At 55.2% G+C, this 25,246-nt stretch overlaps 2 protein-coding genes and 1 pseudogene across 4 annotated transcripts; all 3 read right to left on the reverse strand.

The window, feature by feature from the left end:
• Positions 1 to 620: 620 nt before the first annotated feature.
• On the reverse strand, positions 621 to 3,253 carry PTGER1 (prostaglandin E receptor 1). Its single transcript, XM_063112193.1, has 3 exons — positions 3,181 to 3,253; positions 1,452 to 2,417; positions 621 to 887 (listed from the first exon to the last, which is right to left on the reverse strand). Exons 2-3 carry the CDS (start codon positions 2,391 to 2,393, stop codon positions 621 to 623), a joined length of 1,209 nt encoding a protein of 402 aa, XP_062968263.1. The 5' UTR covers positions 2,394 to 2,417; positions 3,181 to 3,253.
• A 2,312-nt stretch (positions 3,254 to 5,565) lies between these two features.
• Positions 5,566 to 16,502, reverse strand: GIPC1 (GIPC PDZ domain containing family member 1). 3 transcript variants are annotated; one of them, XM_063111739.1, is made up of 9 exons: positions 16,425 to 16,502; positions 14,014 to 14,068; positions 11,562 to 11,650; positions 8,919 to 9,239; positions 8,016 to 8,201; positions 7,737 to 7,917; positions 6,884 to 6,996; positions 6,481 to 6,562; positions 5,566 to 6,345 (listed from the first exon to the last, which is right to left on the reverse strand). In XM_063111739.1, exons 4-9 carry the CDS (start codon positions 9,204 to 9,206, stop codon positions 6,194 to 6,196), a joined length of 1,002 nt encoding a protein of 333 aa, XP_062967809.1. In that variant the 5' UTR covers positions 9,207 to 9,239; positions 11,562 to 11,650; positions 14,014 to 14,068; positions 16,425 to 16,502; the 3' UTR covers positions 5,566 to 6,193. The 3 variants fall into 3 exon arrangements, with proteins under 3 accessions (XP_062967809.1, XP_062967810.1, XP_062967813.1); XM_063111740.1 differs by lacking the exon at positions 11,562 to 11,650; XM_063111743.1 differs by lacking the exons at positions 11,562 to 11,650; positions 14,014 to 14,068.
• Positions 13,500 to 13,600, reverse strand: LOC134389814 (U6 spliceosomal RNA; annotated as a pseudogene).
• Positions 16,503 to 25,246: the final 8,744 nt, after the last annotated feature.

The raw sequence follows: 25,246 nt of genomic DNA on the forward strand, positions 1-25,246 counted from the left end.
GGTGGGAGGTCTTGTTTGGAGGTGGGGAGTGACGGGGAGGTGTCCTGGGCTATGATGGGGGTCATTTGAAGAGGGTTACGGGTAATCGGGGCTGTTACTTTGGTGGGGAGTGTGGCTAAGCCGTGATGGCGGGGGGCTCGGAGTTGTGTTGGGGGCATCGGGGTTTCAAGGCTGTGATGGGGAGTGATTTGGGGATTGGCTCTTGGGGCTGTGTTGGGGAACTCAGGGCCATAATGAGCAGAATGGTTGCGGGAATCTGTCCTGGAGGCGCAGGGGCAGGAACTGCCCCCCGCCCCCTCCAGGCCCTCCTGCTCTGCTCCTAGCTGGGCCCCAGCCCCCAGGCTGCGGCCGTGGCGTTGTGCGCATGCTCTTGCGGCTCTGACTCCCCGCGCCGGGCACCCGAGCGTCCGGTGTGACTGCGCCGTCGCGTGGCAAGTCACAGAACTGCACTCGCCTCGGATGCACCTCTGCCGCCCCCACGCTGCGACCGTGGGTCGTGCAGCCCCGACGGGACACACAGCCCCGGACTCTCAAAATGGCTGTATTCCCTAAAGGCTCTGCGCCGCGCACCTGTGCCAGGCCAGGGTGGACTGGCTTAGCCGCTGGGTCTCCGGGCACGCTTAGAAGTGGCTGAGGCCACTGTGCCGGGAGCTGCGCAGCGAGCTGGCCTCCCAGGCGCTTGGGGTGAGGCCCAGCCCTCCGGGGCCGCCCTTGGCGCCGGCCCTCGGGGGCAGGAGGCGAAACAGCTGGCGCAGCACAGCCTGACGCAGCAGGATGTACACCCAGGGATCCAGAATCTGGTTCCAGGAGGCAAGGCGCACGGCTAGAAACAGCGGCCGCTGCAGCGAGCTGGAGCTCCAGCCCCCGACGGCCAGCACCACCAACACCTGCAGGAAAAGCCGGAGTGAGCGTGGGGTGGGTGTAAGAGGAAGGGGCGGTGAAGGGTGGGGCTGGGGTGGGTGGGGACGTGGCTGGGATGGAAGAAGGACGGGTGCAGGGGCGGAGCGTCACAGGTAGGGTAAGTGTGGGAGCGGACTATGTAAAGGGGTGCAGAAGCAAAGGCCTTCGGTGGGTGGGGGCTCCGGCAAGAAAAGAGAGAAGTCCCAGGTATCCCGAAGGTCACGGGAGAGGAGAGAAACGAGGTGATGGCGTGGAAGAGGGTTCGGGAATGAAGCGTGGGGCTTAGAAGGGCGGGGCTGGAGAGAAGGCTTGTGTGGGTCGTAGTGGGCTACAAAGACCCCCGGGAGGAGGAAGGTAAGGGGGCTGGGAGGAAGGATGGCACGTCAGATGGCGAAGGCAAAGGGCTCTCCTCGCAGGTGGGGCCTCCAGGGGACGGAGCCATGGCTGGGTAAGGGACAGAGGGCCCGGGTATCCTAGGATGGAGAAGGGTGGGGGGGTGGGAGGGAGGGAGCGGGAAGGGCCGTGGCTGGAGAGGCAGGTGCGCCCCTCACCAGCAGTGGACTCCAGCAGATGCACGACACCATCATGATGCCCACGAGCTGGCCCACCATCTCCACGTCGTGGGCGCGGGCTCTACGCGATGAGCCGCGGCCCCGGGAGATGCCGAGGGTGGCGGAGGTGGAAACGATGGACGAGGCGGACGAGGCAGAGGCTGAGCGGGGTCCGCGCGGCCCCCCACGACGGCGGCTGTCGGGGCCCGAGGCCGGGGGCAGCTTTCGGGAGCACCGGCGGCGCCAGCGGGCGCGCAGCAGGGCCAGGCCGCTGAGCGTGTTGCACAGGAGCGCGGCCACTAGCGCGGCCAGGCCGAGGCCGGCGAAGAGGCCGGCGAGCAGCGCTTGGCGCCAGCCGCCCGGGGGGCCCAAGCCGATGAAGCACCAAGTGCCTGGGTACTGCAGCTCGTAGCGGCCCACGCGCGCCAGCGGCAGCAGCGCCACGGCCAAGGCCACGGCGGCCAGCGCGGCCAGCGCCAGCCGTGCGCGGGCCGCCGAGACGCGCGCCGCGTGCAGCAGTGGCCGCGTGACGCCCACGCAGCGCTCCACGGCCATGCCGCAGCCCAGCAGCAGCGGGCACAGGCCGAAGAAGACCATGCAGCCGCCCAGGAAGTGGCAGGCTCCACCAGCCGGTGCGCGCCCCGCCGTGTACAGGCGCAACACCAGCGCGCCCGGGATCACGTGACCCGCCAGGTCGGTGGCCAGCAGGCTGGCGACGAACAGCAGGAAAGTGGTGGCCGAGCGGCGGCGCCGCAGGCGGCCCGCGGCCTGCGCCAGCAGCGCCAGCGCCAGCACGTTGGACACGGCGCCCAGCGTCATGGAGAAGATGGGCAGCGCGGGCGATGCGCCCGAACCGCCCGACGGCGGCACGGCCGACGCGTTGGGGACTCCGGGCGCCGCACACGTGGTCGCCTCGCTGGCCAGGCTCAGGTTGAAGGGCATGGCTCATGTCCGGTGCTGGGGGTGCTGGGCACAGGACAGGAGGGCAGAGTGAGGCGCGCGACCAGCCGGTGGGCCCATCTCGGATCATCGGAGCCCGTTTGACCCCGTGACGTCCTTATGTGGCCCCTGCCCATGGCAATTCCAAATGACCCGGCTACTCCATTTCTGACCCCTCCTCGTCCTTCTCTGCCTTTCACCACCCCCCCTCCTGCTCCCGGGCTTCGCTCTGCCACCACTGTCCCCTCCTCTGTCCACCACGGGTCCCTTCAGGAGCTCCCTGGTCCCAGCCCTCAGTGTCTCTGCCCCCACCTCCCATTTTTACACCACAGCAAATCCCAGGCTCCTCTCTCCATCTGATACACACTGATCCATTCTGACTCCAAGGCTCCACCTTACCCTGCTGTCCCATCTGCTACCTTCACCGTGTCACCTTTACTCCAGTCCCATTCTTGACGCCCACAACCCCATCTCTGCCACCGTGGACATCTCTCTCCCCATGGCCTCTCGCTCAGGCCCTACCACTGCCTCACCCTGGATGCCCATGGTTCCACTCCCGCCCAGCCCATGTCCCTGCCCCCGAGGCTGAAGGCTGACCCAGGGCCACCCACTCCTGGATACCCTGGTGGTGAGGACTGAAAGGGCAGAACTGCCCACTGGACCAGATGGGAAAGGAGGAAGGACAAACAGGAGGACTGACAAGGACAGAAACACAGAACGTAGCCATGGCCCCATCCTTCCGTGCCCCTCCTCCCCCACCAGAGACCCTCATGTGCCCCAACCTTCTTACCCAGCGCTGCCTGGGGTGCCGGGTCCCCATCGCCCACTGCTCAGCCCCGCTGCGCCCGCGCCTGCTGCGCCCTCGCGCTCCTGCAGGCCGCTCCCTTCCTCCCTCTTCCTGGGGCGGCTCCTCCCGCCGCCCTTGCTGGCCTCCAGGGGCCGCTCCACCCCGCGCACGCCCGCTGGGGGCCTGGAATGGCAGAGACCCCCTTTTTGTGCTCCTGGCAATGGGCAAGGGCCACTGCTGGCGCCAGCTCCCCCCAGGAGGAGGGAGGCTCCCTGGGAGTTAGCCTGGCCCCCTGTAACTCCCCCTCCTCCCAGCGGGGAGGGAGCAGCCCCCTTCCCCCAGGCTCCAGCCTCATTAATAAAGTGGATAAAATCTAAACACTGGAAAATATGAGTGTTGCCCGGGGCAGGCTGGGGCGGCTGCAGTGGGTGCCGCTGCCCCCACTGGGGGCTTTGGGATTGGGGGGGACTAACCCTGTGTGAGGGTAGCAGTGTCCCCTGCCCTGCCGGAGCCTTCATGGATGGCAGGGTGGGTGGTGGTGGGCTGTACCTTGGGTGCACCAGCTTGGGTCAGGCCCAGCCTGGCCAGGGGATCCGCCCACTATTTACACAGGGGCTTAAGCCCAGGCCAGGGCCAAGCGAGTCATACCCATTCCTCAGGAGGGCGGGGGAGGAGGCTGCAGAGAGCAGGGGAACCGGAAGTTCTGGTGACCTCTCTTCCCCCAGCACCCGGATCCTGCTTCAGGATGCGTTGAGCAACACCTGGGACACACAGCCCAAGCCACAAAACAATCACACCCTTAACCCTGGACCCACAGCTGCGGCCTCACCTCCTGCCCTGAGAAGGAGGGTCACAACCCTGAGGGGCACACACACGTCCTACACCCTAAGACATACCATCATATCACTGAACGCCCTGAGACCCAACCACGGTGGCATCCTGTCCCCATCTCAGCAGCAGCCAGGCTGTCATCATTGCACCCCTGAACTCACCGAGATTCTCACCCCCAGCACTGGAAATGCACCAGTTACCGCTGGCACCAACCACTGCCCTTGAAATACCCCTCCCCCTGAGAAAGCGCCCTGAAATGACCCCCCCCATCACACCCCTCAGTGCTGGGAGATACTCTCACCTAGCATTTGAGACACACAGTCCTTACAGCTGAGAGCCCCATAGTCACACCCCATAACACCCACAGGCACCCCCTAACATGCCAAGACTGGCCCCACAGACACACTCCATACACCCAAGACAGAAGGAGTGGCACTCCCTGAACACCCAAGACCTAGCTGGTCACCCCCTCGCCCCAGAAACAGCAATATACCCTTGAGACACACACTCACACCCCCTGACGCCCCAAGACACAGCCACATTGTCGCACTCCACACCTCCAAAGACACTGCCGGTTACATCCGCCAACACCCTGGAACACAGAGACAGTCGTCACACCCCTTACCCACAACGCAGGCACAGGTCACAGCCCTCCCTCAACATGGTCACAAGCCATCAACACTGATATACACTCTCCTACTCAACACCCGAGACCCACACAGCCACACCCCTTTGCCACCTGAGCCATCTACTAGCACAGACACATGATGCCTACAATGCCCAGGGATGCCCCGAGTCCCCCCGGCAGCAGAGCCCCCACTCCACCCCGCGGACACAACCCCAGGCTGTGCACGCACCTAGCCCGTGGGCCCTCCCCTCCTCGGCACCCCCCTGCTGCAAATGGGGACCGGGCTGGGCTCACCCCCAAACATTCCTACAGGGACCTCTGGCCTGGCTTCAATGCTCTCCCTTCACTCCAGGTCTGGCCAGGGTCCCACCCCCACTTCTCTGGTTCCTCCTCTATCCTGGAGCCTGAAGTACGTTGTCAAAACAAGTGCTCAGGGTTTATGTCCAGTGCGAGGCATCTGGGCCATGGCCACCTGCGGACCCTGCATGGCCAGCAGCAGCTGGGGTGGGGGCTGCATTGCCACTGTCTCCCTGCCCCCCCTGCCCTGGGGGTGGGTCTCCTCCCCATCAGCAGTCCTGCGGACCGCCTTAGGTCCACCCCATCTGCGTCCTGGGCTGTCACCGGCTGTGGACAGGAGCTTCATACCCACTGCTCATGTGGGGCTCAGGCTGGCAGGAGGCCTTGTTCGAGAGGGGCTGGACTTGAACCCTCTACAGGCCAAGCAGTTCCAGCCTTGCCTGGAAGCCTGGTGGCCTGTAGCCAGGAGGAGGAACGGTGGGAGGGGGCGGGCGGCCCAGAGCCAGCCACTAATTCACTTTGAAGCCCAAGGAAGATGGATTTCAGCTGCTGCATTCCTTCCCAGCTCCGGTCCGCCCCCTCTCCCACCCGCAGCCACACAGGTCCGACAGCAGAGAGATTCTTTATGTCCAAGACAGCAAATTCAGATACAAAAGCCCACCGCCATCGTCCCTCCCTCCCTCCCGCTCCGTCCCAGGCTCAGCCGTGAGGGAGATAGGGGGGTGGGGAGGAGGTTGGGGTTCACAGCAGACACTTTTCAAATGTGGAGGTAACAAAATCCACTTGGAGGGGGGCTCCACTTGGGAGGGTGGCGGCAGAAGGGGAGGGGATTATTGCATTTGCTGAGGAGGGACGTGCCCTATTCTGCATTCCCCGCGGCAGGAATCTAAGGAGGTCACGACCCCCAAACAGAACCCGAGGCCCCAGGGAGACAGAGGGACCAGTTTGGCAGCTGATGGTGGAAAGTGTTGGGGGTGGGGGTGGCCGTCCAATTTAGCCAGTCCCTCCCCACATGCCTGAGCCGGCTGAGGTAGGTGGGGAACAGGGTAGGGGGGCTGGGGACCCCAGCCAGGCTGGGAACTGGGGAGGGGGTGGTACCGATTGGAGTGGGGCAGGGGCCCGGCCCCCCCTCCACTCCGCATCGTCCTTGGGCTGCTGAGCTAGGCCCAAGTTGGACGCTGGGGTCTGCGCTGTGGTGTCCCCTCTGGGGACCCCCACCAGACGAGTGGGCCCAGGTCATCATGAGGTCCAGTGGGAGTCCTAGTAGCGGCCAACCTTGGCATCCCCAATGGCGCCCCAGACGTCAAAGACAAACTCGTCCGGGAAGGCAAAGTCACCGAGCCGTTCATCCAGGGCCTCGGCCAGCTCATCTGGGTTCCTTTTGTCTTTTCCCAGCTCCACCATGGTGGCCGCTGTCAGAGGGGAGGGTGGAGAAGGGAGGCACAGATGGCACTAGCAGCAAAGGGATTCAGGGTAGACCCAGTCCCCGTGGGACCTAGAATCCCCTCTCCCCCCACCCATCCCAGACCCAGGCGCCCCCCACTTACCCAACTCCGTGTCCCTGATGCCCATGTAACTCTCCAGCAGGTCATCTACCTTCTCAATCGCCTTCTCCTCAAAGGCTGAGGGCTGGGGTGGCAGGGAGGGGACAGTGACATCATGATATGACTATAATTGTACTTATTAAGTGCCAGGTGCCCTTTTCACCACATCGCAGATATTTTATCTGTATTTAATCTTTATAGCAACCATGAGAGGATAGCATCAGTATTTGGTATTAACCCCATTTTACAGATGGGGAAACTGAGGCCCACTTGCCCAAGGAGTCCAGAGCTGGGAGCCAGCAGAAGTGGATTTGAATTCAGGTAGTCTGTGCAGAGCCCCTCAGCCAACAGGTAATGCTGCCACCTATGAAGCGGAGCTGAGCTGGGCTCCCACAGGAACACTCACCAGATCCTCCACTGTGGCAGGGCCCCGGGATCGGAGCCGGAGGGTCCCTCGGCCAGTGCCCAGTTGTGGGCCGGAGCCAGGGCGTCCACTCCCGGAACGCTGGCTGATCATGTCTGTGGGAGGAAAGTAAGGGGTAAGAGTGGGGAAGCTCGATGCAGCGTGCTCTGGGCAGTAACCCAGGCATCCCTGCCTTCGACAGGGCCCTGCCAACCTTCTCCAATCTTCTGCAAGCTCCTGGGGTTTAGGGGCTGAGGTGACCCCAGCAGGGCATGACTCCTGACTCGGACGTGGCATGGATGTGGGAGGGGCAGCTAGGGGCCAGGAACAGAAAAAGCTGGAGGAGAGACTGAAGGGGGCCACTTCTGCTCCCAGGGGCTGAGGGACAGGGAGAGGGTGGGGCCTGGGTCTCCAGCTGATTTCCTGATGGCCAAGGGGGTATAGCTGCTGGGCCACAGACCAGCGCTACCTGCCCAGGGAAGTGATTTAGTCCACCACCCCTACAACAAGGGACCTCAGGCCCATTCCTGAGAGTTAGTGAAGCCAGATGGAGAAGTGGAAGGGCTAGAACAGGGCAGCCAAGCCTGGCTTGCCAGGGCTGGGGGACTGGCCAGGGTTGGGGGCTCTTGGCTGGGCTAATAGCTCCTGGAAGCTGGGTGTGGGGGCAACTTCCTCCATGCCTCGGCCCTTTTCCCAGGCTGGGCCGAGAGCCACACCCCCTCCTGGCGCGGGGCGGAGCTGCCCCCTTCAGCTGCGGCGGTCTGGGCTTGGGCGCCACCTGCTGGTAGCTCCTGGTACCGCAGCAGGAACGCGCATGAGCAGGGCCACTATGGTGGTCCAGGCAGCAGCCCCTCACCAAAGGCCTTGCGAGGCTCCGTGAGCTTCAGCGTGAAGGTGCGGCCTCGGGGCAGTTCCTTGAGCAGCCGGGCCACCTCGTAGTGCCGGCAGCCCAACAGGCTCTGCCCATTGATGGCCTCAATCATGTCGCCCACGCTGATGAGTTGGATGTGGTCGATCACGCTGCCCTCCTTGATGCGCTGTGGGGAAGGGAGTTGTCGGCTCCCAAGGCCCCGCCCTGGATCCCGTGGCCCACCCTTGGCCCCAGTACTCCAGAGTGCCCCGCCCACCCCAGCACCTTAATGAAGGCATAGCCAGCTCCATTGTCAGTGATGGTGAGCCCTAGCGCGTCCTCTGACTTGAACACTTCCACCTCCTTGCGCTGCCCCTTGATGTGGGCGAAGATAAAGTCCTCCAGCCCTATCTGGCCCCCCAGAAGCTTGTCCATGTCCACTTTGTGGGTGTTGAGGGTGCAGAACATCACCTGCAGGGGTGGGAGACATTCAACCCTCATCTCCCTTCGCTAACCACCACCTGAGGGGGAAGGGAGGAGAGCCGGGAAAGGGCTGGAGGGTCTTCATCCTCCTAGCGTGTCAGCTCTGCTAGGACTAAGATTTCTGTCCTAGCAAAATTTCACTGTTGTTTCCAGGGAACAGAGCCTGGCGCACAGAGGATGCTCAGTAAATGCTTGTGCTGGGCACAGGCTCTCACCCCGCATACTGAGACGCCTGCATCGACCTCCCACCCAATCCCACTGCTGCCCCCCTTGCCTCCCTCCCTTCTGCCCCCACAGTCCTTGGGGTCAGGTCTCCCAGTGCATCATGGAGAAGAGCATCTTGCACCTAACCTCCAGCTCCCACAATCTGCTGGGGTGCAGGCCTCCCAGTACCTGATGGGAACTCAGTGTCCAGCCCTGACCATTGGCCCCCCACAATCCACTGGGGTTCAGGCCTCCCAGTGCCTGATGGGAAATCAGCTTCCAGCCCTGACCATCGGCTGCCCACAATCTGCTGGGGTGCAGGCCTCCCACAGCCTGATGGGAACTCAGCATCCAGCCCTGGCCACTGGCCCCTCACAATCCACGGGGGTCCAGGCTTCAGCACCTGCAGCTTCAGCATCTGAGCCCCAGCTCTGCACAGAATGCCGCCCAGGCCTCTAGCCCACCATCAGGGACCCTGGCGCTCAGCTCCCCAGTGGGTACCTCAGCAGCAGGCAGGTGAAAGGCTTCGGCGATCTTGCCATACAGCTCCTTGACGTTGGTGAAGCCCTCGATGCGGCCTGTGGGACTGCCGTGGGCCAGCTGGGTGTGGAACACAAGGCGGGGCCGCAGGGCCGGGGGAGGGGGGGGCAAGCCCATTTGGGGCCCTCCTGCTCCACCTCCACCCAGGGGCCCTGGCTCCCCCACGCCCAGCCCGCCCCGGCCTGGCTCAGCCTCCTCATTTTCCACCAGAGGTGGCGCCTTTTTCCGCCGCCCCAGTCCCAGCGGCATGAGCAGCAAGAAGTGCGGGCACGCCCAGGAGATCTGCGGGGCAGGAAGGGGGGATCAGGGCCTGGGCGGTGGCCTTGGGGCTCCTCCACCACCACTAGCACCAGACAAGCCCAATGAAGTCTTTATTATTAATTTTTTGGCGGCTGGCCAGTTCAGGGATCTGAACCCTTAACCTCTGACACAGTCTTTAGAGAACAGACTGGCCTGGGTTCAAATCCTCATCTTAATACACACTTGTACAGAAGCAATAACAGCTGTTAATATCGATGACAACCCACGCTAACAGCTCTGTGACTTTCCGTAATCCTCACAGTACACCATAATGTAGGGACCATATCACGCTATAATTATGCCCATTTAACAGATGAGAAAATGGAGGCCCAAAGCAGTTAATCTTCTCTTTATTCTTCTATAGGATGCAGTCATTAATGCCATGTGCAAAAAATTTCTGACTCTTCCCCCTTCGAAGCACATAGAGGGATGGCACTTACTGACCCCCTGTGACTGAGTAGGCATATGCCTAGTCTGGCTAATGAGTTGTGAGAGGAAGCCACACAGCCACACGTGACCTTTCTGGGTTGAAGCATCTAATTGCTGGAGAGCCCTACTTCTCTCAGGCAGAGTGAAGAGCCACATTTGATATGGTGGCGGCTCTATCAGGCCAGGCCCTGAGCCTGGAGCCTCCTGCTGAGCTGCAATAGAAACGCAGCAGGAATTAAAAACAAACCTTTGTTGTTTCAGATCCCCGCACCAGCCAGCCGCAAAAAATAATAATAAATAAATAAATAAAAAATAAAAACAAATCTTTGTTGAATTCAGCCAACAAACTGAGTTGTTATTGCGGCAAAGCCTGTTCTGATAGACATACTATTTCTCTTTCCTCTCCCTCCGTTTCTTTGTCTCTCTCTTTCTCTCTCCCTCCCTTCCTTCAAACATTTTTTGGGGTACTTACTATATTCCATGCACAATTTTAGATACCGCTTTCAATAAGACAATCAAGGTCCACGACTAGGGCTACCATGTGCAGTTACACAGGTTGTTCACCACACAAATGCACCAGACCAAGGTGGCAAGTGGGACTGAAATTCAGCCTGGCTCTGACTGCCAAGCTACATTCCTGGAGTGGTGATGTGCTGTGTCTGCCGGAAGGAAGGGTTCCTCTTTCTAATTCACTCACATGTGCTGTCTAGTCTAGCTGGGACCCTGTCTGTGCTCTCTAGACGCGTACAGTCTACAGGGGCAGATGCACAGCAGGCAGGTAAATATGTAAATATCTGACATAATTTCTGATGGTGCTCTGATGACAATAAAGCCAGACAAATTCTACAGACAAGGCCAAGAAGGGCATCTCTGACACCTGAATGACAGGAGGAAGCATTCACGCAAGGATCTGGGACAAGAACATTCTGGGCAGAGGAAACAGCCAGTACAAAGGCCCTGCCTGGCTGGTTGTTAGCTCAGTTGGTTAGAGAGCATTGTTGTAACACCAAGGTCAAGGGTTCGGGTCCCTGTGCTGGCCAGCAAAAAAATTTAAAAAAGCCATGAAGTGGGGACATGCTTAGCACATCTGAGAAACAGTGAGGAGATCCATGTGAGTGGGGGGGACAGGGAGGTGATGAGGGTAGAGCATGCAGGGCTTATGGACCTCGGAGAGGACGTTGGCTTTTACCAAGTGAGATGGGAGCCAGGGAGGGTTCTGGGCAGAGGAGGGATGTGCCCTGAGTCAGGCTCACAGATCGGCTAGGAGACCAGTATGGCTACAGCGGAGTGAACGAGGGGGAAACACGAAGAGGGGAGGGAAAGAGGTAATGGGGATCGATGGTGCGGGGCCTCATCAACTGTGGAAGAGTTCCGATTTCATTTTCAAGTCATACGTTCAAAGTCAGGGAGGCCAGATGCACCCCTGGGCCTGCCTGACTCCCCAGCTGAAGTTCCTAACCACGGAGCTGTCCCCTGAGCGACTTGACCTCCCTGGGCCTCAGGTGAGTGGTCTGCCAATGGGGCAAATATATCCACTTCGCCGGGGTGTGGTGAGGATCAGATTACATGTCAAATCATATTTTCCTGTGTAAAGGGCGACTTCCTGCTCCCTCCTTTCAGATCATCTCTTCCAGGGGGCCATTCCAGATTCAGCTGAGTCCACTTGGCTGCACCAGTCTGTGTGGATCCATTTGTTCATGAATTCATTCACTCATCTGTCTTTTTTTTTTTTGGTGGCTGGCAGGTATGGGGAACCAAACCCTTGATCTTGGTGTTACAAGGCTGCGCTCTAACCAACCAAGCTAACCGACCAGCCCTCATCTGTCTTCTAACACCTCCTTTGACATCTCCTGGCCCAGCCCCATCATCACTCACCTAGATGAATGCAGCTGCCTCCTCCGGGTCAGCTGGCTTCCACCCTCACCCCCCAACAGCTTCTTGTCAAGAAAGCAGCCAGAATGACCCTATAAAACATTAAGTCATTGTGCATCTGTCTTCGGCTCTGACCTTCCCTCCCCAGGTTCTCATCTCACTCAGAATAAGAGCTGATGGCCACACACCCTCCCAAAGGACCTACCTGTGTCACCTCCCTGCCCCTCGCCTCCTCCACTCTCCCCCTCGCTCACTCCTTCCTCACTGTTTCTCCACCATGTGACTCACTCCTTCACCTTTTCCAGGTGGAATATACATTTTATTCATTTACCTTGTCAATGGTCTGCTTTCTGAGACAGCAGGGAATTTTGTCTGACTTAGTCATCCCTACATCCTTAGTACATAGAACAGTGCCTGGTGCACAGCAGGTGCTCAACAAATATTTGCTGAAGGAATGAATGGATAAATAAATAATCCCAGTACTCACCAGCCCACCAGTCCCTGTGCCCAGCTCTGGGGTGACAATGGGGCACAGTTTGTAATGCCTGCCCTTAAGAGGGTCTTGTCTCCCCAGCAAAAGCACAAGCCCCACCTCTGCTTGTGCTTTGCTTCTCAGCCTAGTGCTGGGCACGTTACAGGTGCTTCATCTAGCCGTGAAGGCAAGGAAAGCATCCCATGACATTCCACTGCGGCTGTGTTTTTCACTCCCCTGATAATCAATGATGCTGAACACTTTTTCATATGTTTATTAACCACTCGGATTCACCTTTTTGTGAATTGCCTGGTTAAGTCTTTGCCCTTCTGGGGCTGGGTTGATAGCTCAGTTGGTTACAGCACAGCCTTGTAATACCAACGTCAAGGGTTCAGCTCCCCGTATGGCCAGAAGCTGGGGTGGGGTGGGGTGGGGGGAGGGAGGGAGTAGCTGCCCTTTTTCCTTTTGTTTTTTGTGGTTTTGTTTTTTTTTTTGGTGGCTGGCCGGTGCAGGGATCTGAACCCTTGACTCTGGTGTTATTAGCATCAAGCTCTAACCTACTGAACTAATTGGCCAGCCCCCTTTTAAATTTTTTTTCTGGTGACTGGCCAGTATGGGGATCCGAACCGTTGGCCTTGGTGTTTGTGGTCACCAAGAACACTGTGTTCTAACCAGCCAGCCCTTTTTTCTTCTTCTTCTTTTTTTTTTTTTTTGTCTTTTTCGTGACCGGCACTCAGCCAGTGAGTGCACCGGCCATTCCTATATAGGATCCGAACCCGCGGCAGGAGCGTCGCTGCGCTCCCAGCGCCGCACTCTCCCAAGTGCGCCACGGGCTCGGCCCATTTTTTTCTTCTTTTTAATACATAGTCTGTCTGTGTTAACTGCATGGCTTGACTTTTTTCATATTGATTTGTGAGAACTCTTTCTATACTGTGAATACTAGTCTTGTATTGGTTCTCTTATCTCTATCCGTAGTGCCCATCAGAGTCTAGCACACAGTAGGCACTCACTGAATATCTGACAAAAAAAAAAAATTCTAAAGGAATAATCCAGTTATTGCCCCCTCAAGCTATTTCACCATACTCAGTGATGCTAAAAAAAGAAAAGACAGGGCTGAGTTAGCTCAGCCTCATAACACGAAGGTCGTGGGTTCGATCCCTGTGCAGGCCAGCTGCCCCCACTGCCCTAAAAAGAAAAAACAACCCTCTTCATTCTTTTTTTTTTTTTTTTTTTTAAAGATGACCGGTGAGGGGATCTTAACCCTTGACTTGGTGTTGTCAGCACCACGCTCAGCCAGTGAGCTAACCGGCCATCCCTATATGGGATCCGAACCCGGGGCCTTGGTGTTATCAGCACCGCACTCTCCCAAGTGAGCCACGGGCCGGCCCAACCCTCTTCATTCTTCATCATTACTCCCCCACCCCCGACTCTATCCACAGAGGAGGCAAGATACTAAGAACATGAGTCTGGAAAATATGGAATGCTCACAAATTCACGTCATCCTTGCACAGAGACCACACTAGTTTCTGTATCATTCCAGTTTTTGTATATGTGCTGCCAAAGCGAGCACCTGGCTTCACCTCCTACTAGCTGTGTGACCTTGGGCAAGTATCATAACGTTTCTGAACTCCAAGGAAATCATGCATGTGCCCGGCAACAGTTCCTGCTGCACAACAAGCATTCTACAAACATTGGTGATTATTGCTAGCTCCATCTGTACCGTCTCTCAGTCAGTCACCAAGATGCAAACTTCCTCCTTTTCCCAGGATCCCCACATCCTGATCATCAATTCCTAAACTCCTTACTCCCGCTACCCACAAACATCATTCGTTCAAAAATACCCTGGTTTGGGCTGGCTTCTGTGTCCTCATCTATGAGGCGGGACTAACAGGGGTGAGGAAAGTTTGTAATTAATGAATTTGGTTTTTTCTAGGCCACAAGAAGCCTCTTGGCCTGGGTTTGAATCCCATGCCTACCACTTACCAGCTATGTGCCCGTGGGCAAGTCACTTCACTTCACAGGGCCTCAGTTTCCTCATCTGAAAAATGGGCAGGAGCATTGCTGTCTCTCAGGGTTCTTGTGGAAATCCAGAGAGGATACGTGTAGCCTGCCTAGCAGTCTGCCTTGCACAAAATTTAAGGAAGCTGTAATTATTGTCACCTTCTGCCCTGTCCTGCCTGGGAATATCCCAGTCCCTCTGCCTGCCAAGGCCTACTCTAGGCCAGCTCCTCCAGGCAGCCTCCCTAGCTTGTGTCATACTGTTGGAACCGCCCCCTGGGTTCCAGACTGCTAAGGGCCATAACTTAATTATATGCTGCCTCAGGAGAATGGGAGAACGCTTGTCTTCCAGCCTCAGGCTGTTATTTAACTTCATGTCTCTACTTTAAAATGTAAACCAGATGGTATCACTCCCCTGCCTCAAGCCTTACAACGGGTTTCCCACCTTTCGGGGGGGTGGGGGGGTGGGGGGGTGGGGGGGTGGGGGAATTCCCAGCTCCTTACTGTGATCCACAGACTCCTGAAGAATCACTGCTCTGGCTTCATCTCCTGCTTCAGCTGCACTATTTCAAGCTTGGTCAAGCCTCAAGGCTTTTGCCCTGTCTGCATCCCTTTGCCTGATCTTGGCAGGGCCAATTCCTTCTCATCATTCAGGCCTTGGCTCCAAAATCACCTCCTCGGAGAGCACCCCCTACCCAGTTACTCTGCATCATACCACCCCCTCATATTTTATTCATAGCACTTAGCGTGCAATCTGAAATTATCGTCTTTTTTTTTTTTTTTTTAAAGATGACCGGTAAGGGGATCTTAACCCTTGACTTGGTGTTGTCAGCACCACACTCAGCCAGTGAGCAAACCGGCCATCCGTATATGGGATCCGAACCCGGGGTCTTGGTGTTATCAGCACCGCACTCTACCGAGTGAGCCACGGGCCGGCCCTGAAATTATCTTCTGTATTTACTTAACATTGCCTGTTTCCCCCCACTAGAATGCCCGCTCCCCAACAGCTGGAATTTTTGTCTTGTTCACTATTATATCCTCTCTGCCAAGAACAGTGCCTGGCACATAGTAGGTACTCAGTAAATATTTGTAGAATGAATGATTGTGTCTTATGTCCCCATTCTGACAGCTCTCTGAGCCCCACAACATGCCTGCTGTGGAGCTGCTGTCACTGCCTCCCCACTTTCCCTGTCTCCCCTGAAAGCTGAACACAGGAATGAATACGAGGAGCTTCAGCTTGGGCCCCAAGTGGGTTGGCTGGAATCTCAGCATCCCTGGGAAAGGCCTGAAACTTAGCAACCCACAGCCACGCAGAAGCACAGTGGGGAGGAGGAAATGGGGAAGGAGGCTTCTAGGAGCTCATATAAGCCAGGAGAGGGGGTGACACCACGTCCAGGATCCCACTTTCACCAGGATATTGCTCTGGAGAGGCAGGCAGGAGGCCTCTGATTCACTCTTGAAAAACCGGCTCCTGGGTGTTTCCGGGGAGGACGCCTACTGCCCGGCCTTGGTCCAGGCTGCCCAGGGGGCCCATCTCCCCTGAAGGTGTCATTGTCTTCTCAGGACCCAGGTATTTGGGCCTTGCCTTTCCAGCTCAGGTGAGAAGGGACATGGGGGCAGCTTCCTGTTTGAGTGGCTGGTGTCTGGAAACCTCTGGGGGTGGGGGAAAGCAAAGACCAGCAGGTGTGGCCCAGATGGTGGGTATGGGGGTGGGAGGCAGCAGACCCAGGAGCCGGTTAGGAACACCTGAGCCACGGAGCCACTGGGCACCTAGTCTAGAAGTTGAGACTCCAGTTCTGGAGTTTGAGGCTTGGGTTCCAGTCCCAGATCTTCCACTTACTAGCTGTGTGACCTTGGGCAAGTCACTACACCTCTCTGGGTCTGCTGCCTCACCTCTAAAAGTAACAGCACCTCCCACGAGGTGTTTTGCTTCAATGACACGCACGGGATATGCCTAACACGGAAGCCCTCAATAAATGCTAGGTGGTGGGAATTTTTTCATTATTATTATTATTATCCGGATCTTGGTCATTTCCGCGTTTCCCCAAGCTCTGGAGGGTTCAGACACAGCCAGCTCAGGGGAGCTGCCCGGGCAGGGGTCAGAAATACAGACCTCGCGCCTGTCCCTGTCGGGATCGGGTCTGTCCAGGGGGATGGGCACGGCCGGAAACCCCTGCCCGGCGGCGGGAGGCGTCTGCCCCCTGCCCTAGCGACAAGAGAGTTGCCCCACTGAGAAGGGTCCCCCGGCATCCCCGCGCCCAGCCTAGACCTCCAGCGGCGTCCACGGGGCCGGCCCCACCCTGCACGATCGGCCGGATCCTCGAGGGTCCGCGACCTTCTGGGACCGCGCCGGGGTCCCGCACAGAGGCCGCACCTGGCCTCCAGGGATCACTCACCTGAGCCGCAGCCGCCGCCAAGCCGCGCGCGCCGGGCTAGGACCTCCGCAAACTCCGGCCCGGGCCTCTCCCGCAGCCGCGTCCAGGGGGCGGGGCCGACGCCCAGGGAGGGCCAATCAGCGGCGGCTCCCGGCGCTCGCGGCCAATCCGCGCCGCTCGGCTTCGGGTGGCACCGACGGAAACATTCCAAAGGGATCCCTCCGCCTCGCCCGGCTCCTTCCGACGCTCCCCCACCCCCCCATATCGCAGCGCAGTGGACCGTTCCGCTCCGCTTAAGCCGCGGCGGCCTGTACCACGCAGAGCTGCGGATGGGGGGGGGCTGCGGCTGGGCCACAGCCAATCGCAGGGGTGCACCGAGGCGAGCGGCCAATGGGAAGCTGGGGCCTCTGGACCACGTGCTGTTGGCTGAGTGTCCGTCCCGGGTGCCGTGGGGGGTAAGGGGCGGGAGACTGGCCGTGGGAGTCAGGTGACCGAGACCGAGTTTCGGGGAAAGGATGCGAACCCCCAACGTCCGGAGAAGCGTACCCTTTAGAAGGCCTGGGTGGGGGACGAGGGCAGCTCCCAGCCCACTGCCCGCCCCGCCTCCTCTGCCCCAGCCCGGCCATCCTCGGAGCGGATAAAAAGATGCATTCATTCTAGGCGGACGGGCGGGGGACCCAGATGAATAGGGAGGGTCCCGAGTGTCCCTGCTTCCTGGGGTTTACAATGAACAAAGACATTCATTCATTCACTCATTCATTCACTCACTTGTCAAATGTTTAATATGCCTCCTGCTCCGTCCAGGCTCTGTCCTACCTCTACATACACATCAACCAGTAAGGCTGAATGTGCTCCTGGTAGAGGGAACAGCGTGTGCAAAGGCCTGGAGGCCGGACAGAGAGATACAGCACACTTAGGATAGTGCAATAAATATCGTGGGAGCTAGCAAAGCACTGAGAAGAGGCACAGTGGTTTGTTGGGCACCTACTATGTGCCAGATCACAGAGGGTACTCAACCAGCCCAAGCCCCTGCCCAAAGGGAGCTGACCTTTCATGGGTCTGGCTCTTCCAACTGACTGTGAGGGTAGAGGCTGTCTGTCTTGTCAACCCCTCACCCCCACTCCAGGCTAGCACAGAGCAGGAGTTCAGCAAACCTGTGCGGATGAATGAACCAGGTAGAGTTTATGAGGAGATAGTCACACCTTCGACAGTCTTGGCTTGTAACTGGGAATTCTCAGGAGGGTGCAGGTCCAAGAAGCAGTCATAAATGCACCTTGAGCAAATCGGGACGTTCAGTTCCCAGGACAGGGGAGATTTCCTTGTTCTAGTTCAAAGCCATCCACTTGGGCAGCCGGGGCTGGACCATGCGTTCGCTGTGTGTTAGTTCTTGGAGGTCTCTAGTTGCTGCCACCCTGCTCAAACTTCACTGACTGACTGGGTCTTTGCAGTTCCCAGGGTGAGATGCTGTACACCCGAACCAGTTAGTCTCTCCAGGATATGCAGAGAGGCAAAGCGAAAGGGGAGATTGGGCCTCGCTGGGCTTAGCTGCAGAGAGCCGCCTAGCTGGCCCCACCCAACTGGCAAATACCTAGACTACCATGGTGGGCTGGGCAACAGGCATAGTTATTGTTCCTTCTTTCCTGTTCTGCCGATCTTTGCCACCCTTACTGAACCATCAATCATTTGCCTGGGCTGGGCTAGTTCCCTCTGTGGGACTGTGCTGACTATCCTGAGCCAGAATCTACCCACCTCCCATTGACTGACGAGGAAGTGCCCAGAGAAGGGGTGATGGGATTACCCCAGGACACAGAGCAGCACTGGGCACCTCCTACCCAATTTTATAGCTCAAGAGGCATGCTTGAAAACTGAGATTGGGAGACCCGGCTGGTGAGGAGCTCAGGCTGGTGTGCCACTTCTGCCCCTTCGGGGAAAAAAGAAAAAAAGCCCCATTCTGGAATGCCAACTAATACACCAGAAGAAAAGATTGAGCTAGGAAATCACCATATTGCAGCCACCAGAGAATAATTGATTCAAGGAAAGGCTCTTAATGGGAAAGTGGATATTCACCCAGTCTCAAAGGAGTATCTCACAGGTTAGTTATTAATTACACTGGGGAAAAGGTACCTTGTATAGTGGATAAATCTGGCAGTCACCGCCTTAACCAAGTGATCAGCATTAACATTGGCACCTTAACCAGGTAATCAAAATGGCATCCTCACGTGCCTTCTGCTGTGATACATTGAGAAGGACACAACATCACCCTCAATGTGGCTCTGCCCGAAGTGTAGAACCTGAATCTAATCATGAGAAACAACCAGACACATCCAGATTGAGGGACATTCTGCCAAACAATTGGCATAGTCTCTCCAAACAGATCAGAGTCATAAAAGGCAAAAATCAATCAATGAATTGAATGAATGAGTGAATAAAAGGGTGGGAAACAGTTTTAGAACTGAAGGAGATGAGGAAGAGATGACAACAAATTTTGGTGTGTGATCCTTGATTGGATCCTCCACAAAAGTTTCAAAAAAAGATAAAACAACAATGAAGGATATTCTTGGGATAACTGGGGAAATTTGAATGGTGAGTGGATATTGAATAATAATATCAGATCCAAGTTACGCTGGGATATCGAGCCCTTGTCAGTTTCAATGATAGATAATGTTTAAATAGAGCTTCCTGTGTGGCAGGAAGTGATCCAAGATCTTTCTATTTAACAATTTAACCCTCCAAATGACCCTGAGAGGTGAGTACAGTTTTAAACATTGATGTACGATCTTTCACTGTCACGTGAAAATGCACTTCACCCGTGATATACTTTGTTAGAAGGTTATTTTTAATTTTGACATAATAGAGCTCATTTACAGTGTAGTTTATGCCTATGAAGTTTCATTAAGAAGGCCCTTTTCACCCCTAGATCACAAAATTATTCTTCCACATTTTCATTTTTTTGGTATGGGGATCTAAACCTTTGTCCTTGGTGTTACAACAGCATGCTCTAACTAACTGAGCAAACCGGCCAAACTCACATTTTCTTCTGTTCATTCTATGGTTTTATTCTTCCTGAGTCTATTCTATCCCTAGTTCACCTTAGATTGTGGGGTGGAATCCAATGTTATTTTTTCTCCATCCTGAGCCACTCTCTTCTCCTTCTTTGCCTCAGTCTCCTCATCTGTAAAATGGGGATAATAATAGTATCCATCTAGTAAGGTTATTAGGACCATGTTAGGATTAAACGAGCTATTTCTGATGGTGCTAGACAGATAGTAAGCACTTAATGAACACCAGCTGCTATTATAGAACTGTGCTGAGCATACATCAGTGAATAATATGTGTGTCCTAATAGGAACACAATAGAAATAGAAACCCAAATTGAACCCTTGCTGTGTGCCAAGTTCTGTGCTGGTTGCTTTTCATATGTAACCCCACTGGGTCATTCTGAGCTTCTGAGGGTGGTACTGTACTTGCTCCCATTCTACAGAGGAGGCGACTGACGCTCAGAGAGGGGAAGCCACTGGCTTGAAGATGCACAGTGACTCATGGGGGTGGTGACTTAGCTCCAACAGGGCCGAGGGATATCACCCCAGCTGGGGTGATCCTGGAGTTTGATTGATTGCCTTACCCTTTGTGGCCTGTCAGGACTGGGCTCAGAGGAACGGGCCTAGAGGGGACACAGGAAGGGTGGCCCTGGCCAGCTGAGTCTTGTGGCCTCAGGTCACAGTCCCTGCCTTTTACTGCTGGGTTTTCAGGAAGTCACAATGAAATGTGGCAGCCATGTGTCACTGTTTTGTGGAGGACCTATGGACAGCAGCAAAGAGAAAAAACTGGCAACAAAAGTGGTAAAGGCTGAGGGGCCAGCCTGTGGCTCACTCGGGAGAGTGTGGTGCTGATAACACCAAGGCCACGGGTTCGGATCCCATATAGGGATGGCCAGTGAGCTTACTCGTGAGCCTGGTGCTGACAACACCAAGTCAAGGGTTAAGATCCCCTTACCGGTCATCTTTTAAAAAAAAAAAGTAGTAAAGGCTGATATGTGCAGACTTATAACACCAAGGTCATGGGTTTGGACCCCATACCAGCCGGCTGCCAAAAAAAAAAAAAAAGAAAGAGAGAGAGAGAGAGAGAAAGAAAGAAAGAAAAAGAAAGGCTGATAGGTACTGAGCCCTGGCATGCACTAGCCTTTCTCTCTGAACTCCTCTGGAGTGTCTCTGACTTGCTTTCTCCGTGAGGTTGTCTTAGGGTACCTCAAACTGAACCAGAATCGAGGTCCTGACTGACACCCCAAACCTGCCCTTCACCCTGTCTTCCCCAGCTCGGTGATGGCGATGCTGTCCTTCAGTTGCTCAGACCCCAACCCTGGAGTCAGCCTTGACTTCTGCCTTCCTCTCACATGCCAGCTCTAATCTGTCAGCAAATCCTATCAGGTCTACTTTTGTTTGTGTTGGTGGCTGGCTGGTACAGGGATCGACCCCTGGACCTTGATGTTATCAGCACGATGCTCAAACCAACTGAGGTAACCAGCCAGCCCTGAGCTCTACTTTCAAAAATACATCTCGAATCCTTTGCTACCCCCCTCCCCAGCTCTCAGCTAGTCCAGCCCCATCATCTCCAACCTGGAGGACTCTGCCCTTACTCCACACAGCAGCCAGAGGGCGCCTACAAGCCCCTGAGTCAGATCACATCCCTAGGCTGATGACCCCCTGCCCCATGAGGCCATGTGCCCTCAAAGAACCTGTCCCTGTGTGCCAAAGTTTTTCTTCTGGAGTCAGGCTTGGCCACGATGATGTCCAGCATAATCTTCCTGAGGAAAGTTGGGCCTCTATTAAGGTAAACCACCCAGGTCCTAGCTGTGACTCCCAGGCAAAAGCAAATGGGGCTGTGTCCCTCCTGACTCAAACTCTCTCAACCAGTTTCTCTTCTAGCTCAGGCACGCAGGGCCTGCCTCAGCAGGGCCCTGACACCTGGCTCTCATCTCTGGCCATGCCCTGCCCTACTCTCTCTATTCCAACTACACCAGGCCTGGAGGGGGGAGGCAGGAAAGTGCCTCCTGGTCCCTGGGTCCACCCTGTCTGCCTAGGGGCCTCACTCCCGGGGCTCTACTGTCCCATTCCTGCACCCTGAGAAGCTTCTATTCTGCTGTGTGCCCAGTGTCTGCCAGGCCTTGTTTCCTCTAAGCTCTCTGCCCATGGGAAGTACCTTGGTTAGTATAGTGCGCTGAATGGTGGCTTTCCCCTCAAAAGATATGTCCGTGTCCTAGAACCTGTGAATATGACCTTACTTAGAATAAGGGTCTTTGCAGACGTAATTAAGTGAAGGATTTTGATATAATCCTGGATTAGGGTGGGCCCAAAATCCAATGATGAATGTCCTTATTAGGGATTGAAAAGGGGAACACACAGAGACAGGCAGAGTGTAGGGCCATGTGAAGACGGAGGCAGAGACTGGAATGATGCCTCCACAGCCCAGGAATGCCAAGGATTGCTGGCAGCCACCAGAAGCCAGGAAAGTCACAGGATGGATTATCCCTCACAGATTTGCTGACACCTTGGTTTCAGATTTCTCGCCTCCAAAACTGCAAGAGAATAAATTCCTGTTGTTTAAGCCACCCAGTTCCTGGTAATCTGTTATGGCAACCAAAGGAAACTGAAACTCCCAGGTTTGTGTTTCCTGGAAGACTGTGAGCTTCATCAAGTGTCACTGGGATTGCCACGTTTGTTGTGACACCTTCTGTAGTGTTCCCTTGAGGTCGTCTCTCCTGTCCCCTTGACAAAGAGAGGAGGTGTCTGGCTGAATAATCACAGTTTGAGAATTCAGAAGACATCACACTCCATCGCCCCGGGGCTGGCGCGGAGTCGGCAGATCGTGAAAGCGTTCTCAGGTCCACGTGAGAGAAGATGAGTTAAAAGACTAGATTTTACTAGCAAATATAGATGCTTAGTGTTTGCATTGTGCTATTTTGAGATGCAAGTCTGGTGCACTGAGATTTCAAGAGACCAATGACATAGCTCAGGGGCTTGAAGTTATCATACAATCAAATGATACGTACACTCCCTCCCACCCATTCCCCACCACAAGCAGAGGAGAACTAAACCCAAACCAAACCCCAAACCCTTGCAAGCTCCCATCTCACCCAGAGGAAAAGCCACAGCTCTGCCTGCAGCCCACCAGGCCCGCTATCATTTGCCTGGTCGCCTCCCCACCCTCGCCTCCTCCCACTCTCTCCTCCCTCACTCTGCTCAGCTCATTGGGCTCCTTTAAACAACTCAGACACACTCCTGCCTCAGGGCCTTTGCACAGGCCATTTCCTCTGCCTGGAACGCTCTTCCCTCATTATCCACACAACTCCCCCTTACCTCCTTCACATCTTTGCTCAAATGCCACCTTTTCAGCAAGGAATTCACTGACCATATTATTTAGAAGTGTACCAAGGGCTGGCCGGTTGGATCTGTTGCTTAGAGTGTGGTGTCATAACATCAAGGTCAAGGGTTTGCATCCCCATACTAGCCAGCCACCAAAACCAAAAATAAAATAAAATTGTATCCAACACTCTCTACCCATTTGTTTTATATTTCTCCATTACCCTCATCACTCACTATTTAGCATATTGGATGTTTTGTTTATTCTTGTTTTCTTTTTACCCCTGTTCAACTATCAGCTCCGCATGGACAGGAACTTTTGCCAGGTTTGTTTATAGCTATGTTCCCAGCATTAAGAACAGGCCAGCATATGGTAGGTGCTCAATAAATGTTTATTGAATGGAGGAGTGCTAATTTTGTGGCAGGCACTGCGTCACTATTGGCAATATTTTTTTTTTTTTTTTTTTTGGTGGCTGGCCAGAACAGGGATCCAACTCTTGACCTTGGTGTTATCAACACCACACTCTAACCAAGGGAGCTCGCCGGCCAGCCCCATTATCGGCAATTATGAGAATAGCTAATACAAAGGAACTTCAGGTTTCCTGCTAAGAGCTTTAGAAATACTTGGTAATGTTAATGTTACCTGCACACTTGCTCTGTTCCAGGCACGTATGAAGCAGCATTTCTCAGGGGTTAGCTGTCTGAGTTGTAGCTCTGGGAGAGTGAGAAAGGTGGGGCTGCTGCATATGATTAGCCCCGTTTTGCACAGGAGGAAACTGAGGCTTGGTGAGGTTTTGCATTTGCTGAAGGCAACGCAGGGAGCAGAACTTGAACTGGCACCACCACCCTCCGGAAGCTGAGTTCTTAATGGCTATGTTCTTTGCTTCCCTGGTGCAGTACCTCACCCAGTTGTCACAACACCTCTTTGAGATCTGTATTCTCATTTCCCCTGCTTTTCAAAGGGGGCCACTGAGACTCAGAGAGGTGAAGTCACTTGCCCAAGGACACACAGCAGCAGAGTGATACAGCTGGGATTCAAACGCAGGGCTGCCCTACTGTGGAGACTTATATTTTGCTGCTTCTGTTGAACAAGCAGATTGTCAAAAGGCAGCATGGGAGCGATCGTGCTTCAGGTACAGCCTCTCAGGTGGGGTGAGTGCCAGGGCTCCGCTGAGGGTTTCAGTAGCTTGCCTGTGGATTTGATTCCTGGAGCTCTGAACAGAGCCCTGACCCAAGACCCCAGACTCACCTCAGTCTTTGGGGTTATAAGCTGTGGGCTACGAAATCTTCACATAGGGTGTAATGATGATAACTGGCACAGTTTTATTCTATGTCAGTACCTTCCCAGTGCGTGTGCATGCGTATCTATCTTGAAATCGTTACAAACCTAGAAGAGAGGTTTGTAACCTTTGGGGTGGGTGTGTATCTATGTATCTGCAATTTCTTATAAACTTGGAAGAGAAGTACTATTGCTATACCCATTTTACAGTTGAAGAAATGGAGGCACAGAGAGGTTAGGTCATTTGTCCGAGGTCACACAGCTACAAAGTGGTCAAGCTGGAACTCAAATCTGGAAGCAGGAACAAAGGCTAAAGAGACAGGGGCCAATAATGAATTGGCTCTTTACAGCCATCTGGAAAGGCTGGACAGAATCTAGGTGTGGAATAACAGAAATGAGGAAGCTGTTTATTTCCACATTATGTGGGAGAAAAAGCAGAGTGCACAGTTATGCATCATTTGTGTGAAAAAAGAAAACTGCATTCTGTGCATCTCAGGAAAGGCACATGGGAAACTGGGAACATTCGTTCCCAGTTCGGGGGTGTGGAATTGAACAGCAGGGTGGGAGGGAAGATTTTCACTCTATGTACCCTTCCTAGTTTTGTACTGGGACTACACAGACCAAAAATTAAAATGAAAATTAAAAAATTATGCTTATGCTTATAAGAGTCTCTCTCCTGGAGAATGCACAAAAAATGCTTAAACAAAATCTATAATGCTGTTGCTTGTCTACACTTATGCGGTGGGAAAGGGAACCTCAGGCCCAGGAAAAGGAGGGGCTGAGCTTTTCATCAGAGGCCAAATGTGCATTTTGATTGTTGTGCTGTGTTTTAATCATGTAAAACTGAAACACTGCTGGCGTAACGCATTAGGACGCAGAGGGGTTCAAAGATTGAGGCCGCTCCCCAAGCACTGACGTGGAAGAAGCTCCTAGACATGCTCAGAGAGGCAGCATGGGGAAAGTAAGATAGTCCATTAAAGGACAGCCCAAGAAGGGGGGAATGAAAGGTTTGCCTGTAGACGCGCCAGATACCTCTGGATGCTCACAACCAGGCCCAGTGGGGGCCCCTGAGCACAGTACCATGCACATGGGGACAGACTTTGCCAGTTGAGTCCTTTTTATCTCTTCTACCACAAGCATTTTCCCCAAAGAACCCCACTGCCCCACTGCCCTGATCCTCACCCCGGGTAGGCTGCTCAGCTGTTCTG

Source organism: Cynocephalus volans, chromosome 10 (assembly GCF_027409185.1).
Source record: "Cynocephalus volans isolate mCynVol1 chromosome 10, mCynVol1.pri, whole genome shotgun sequence".
Lineage (NCBI taxonomy): Eukaryota > Metazoa > Chordata > Mammalia > Dermoptera > Cynocephalidae > Cynocephalus > Cynocephalus volans.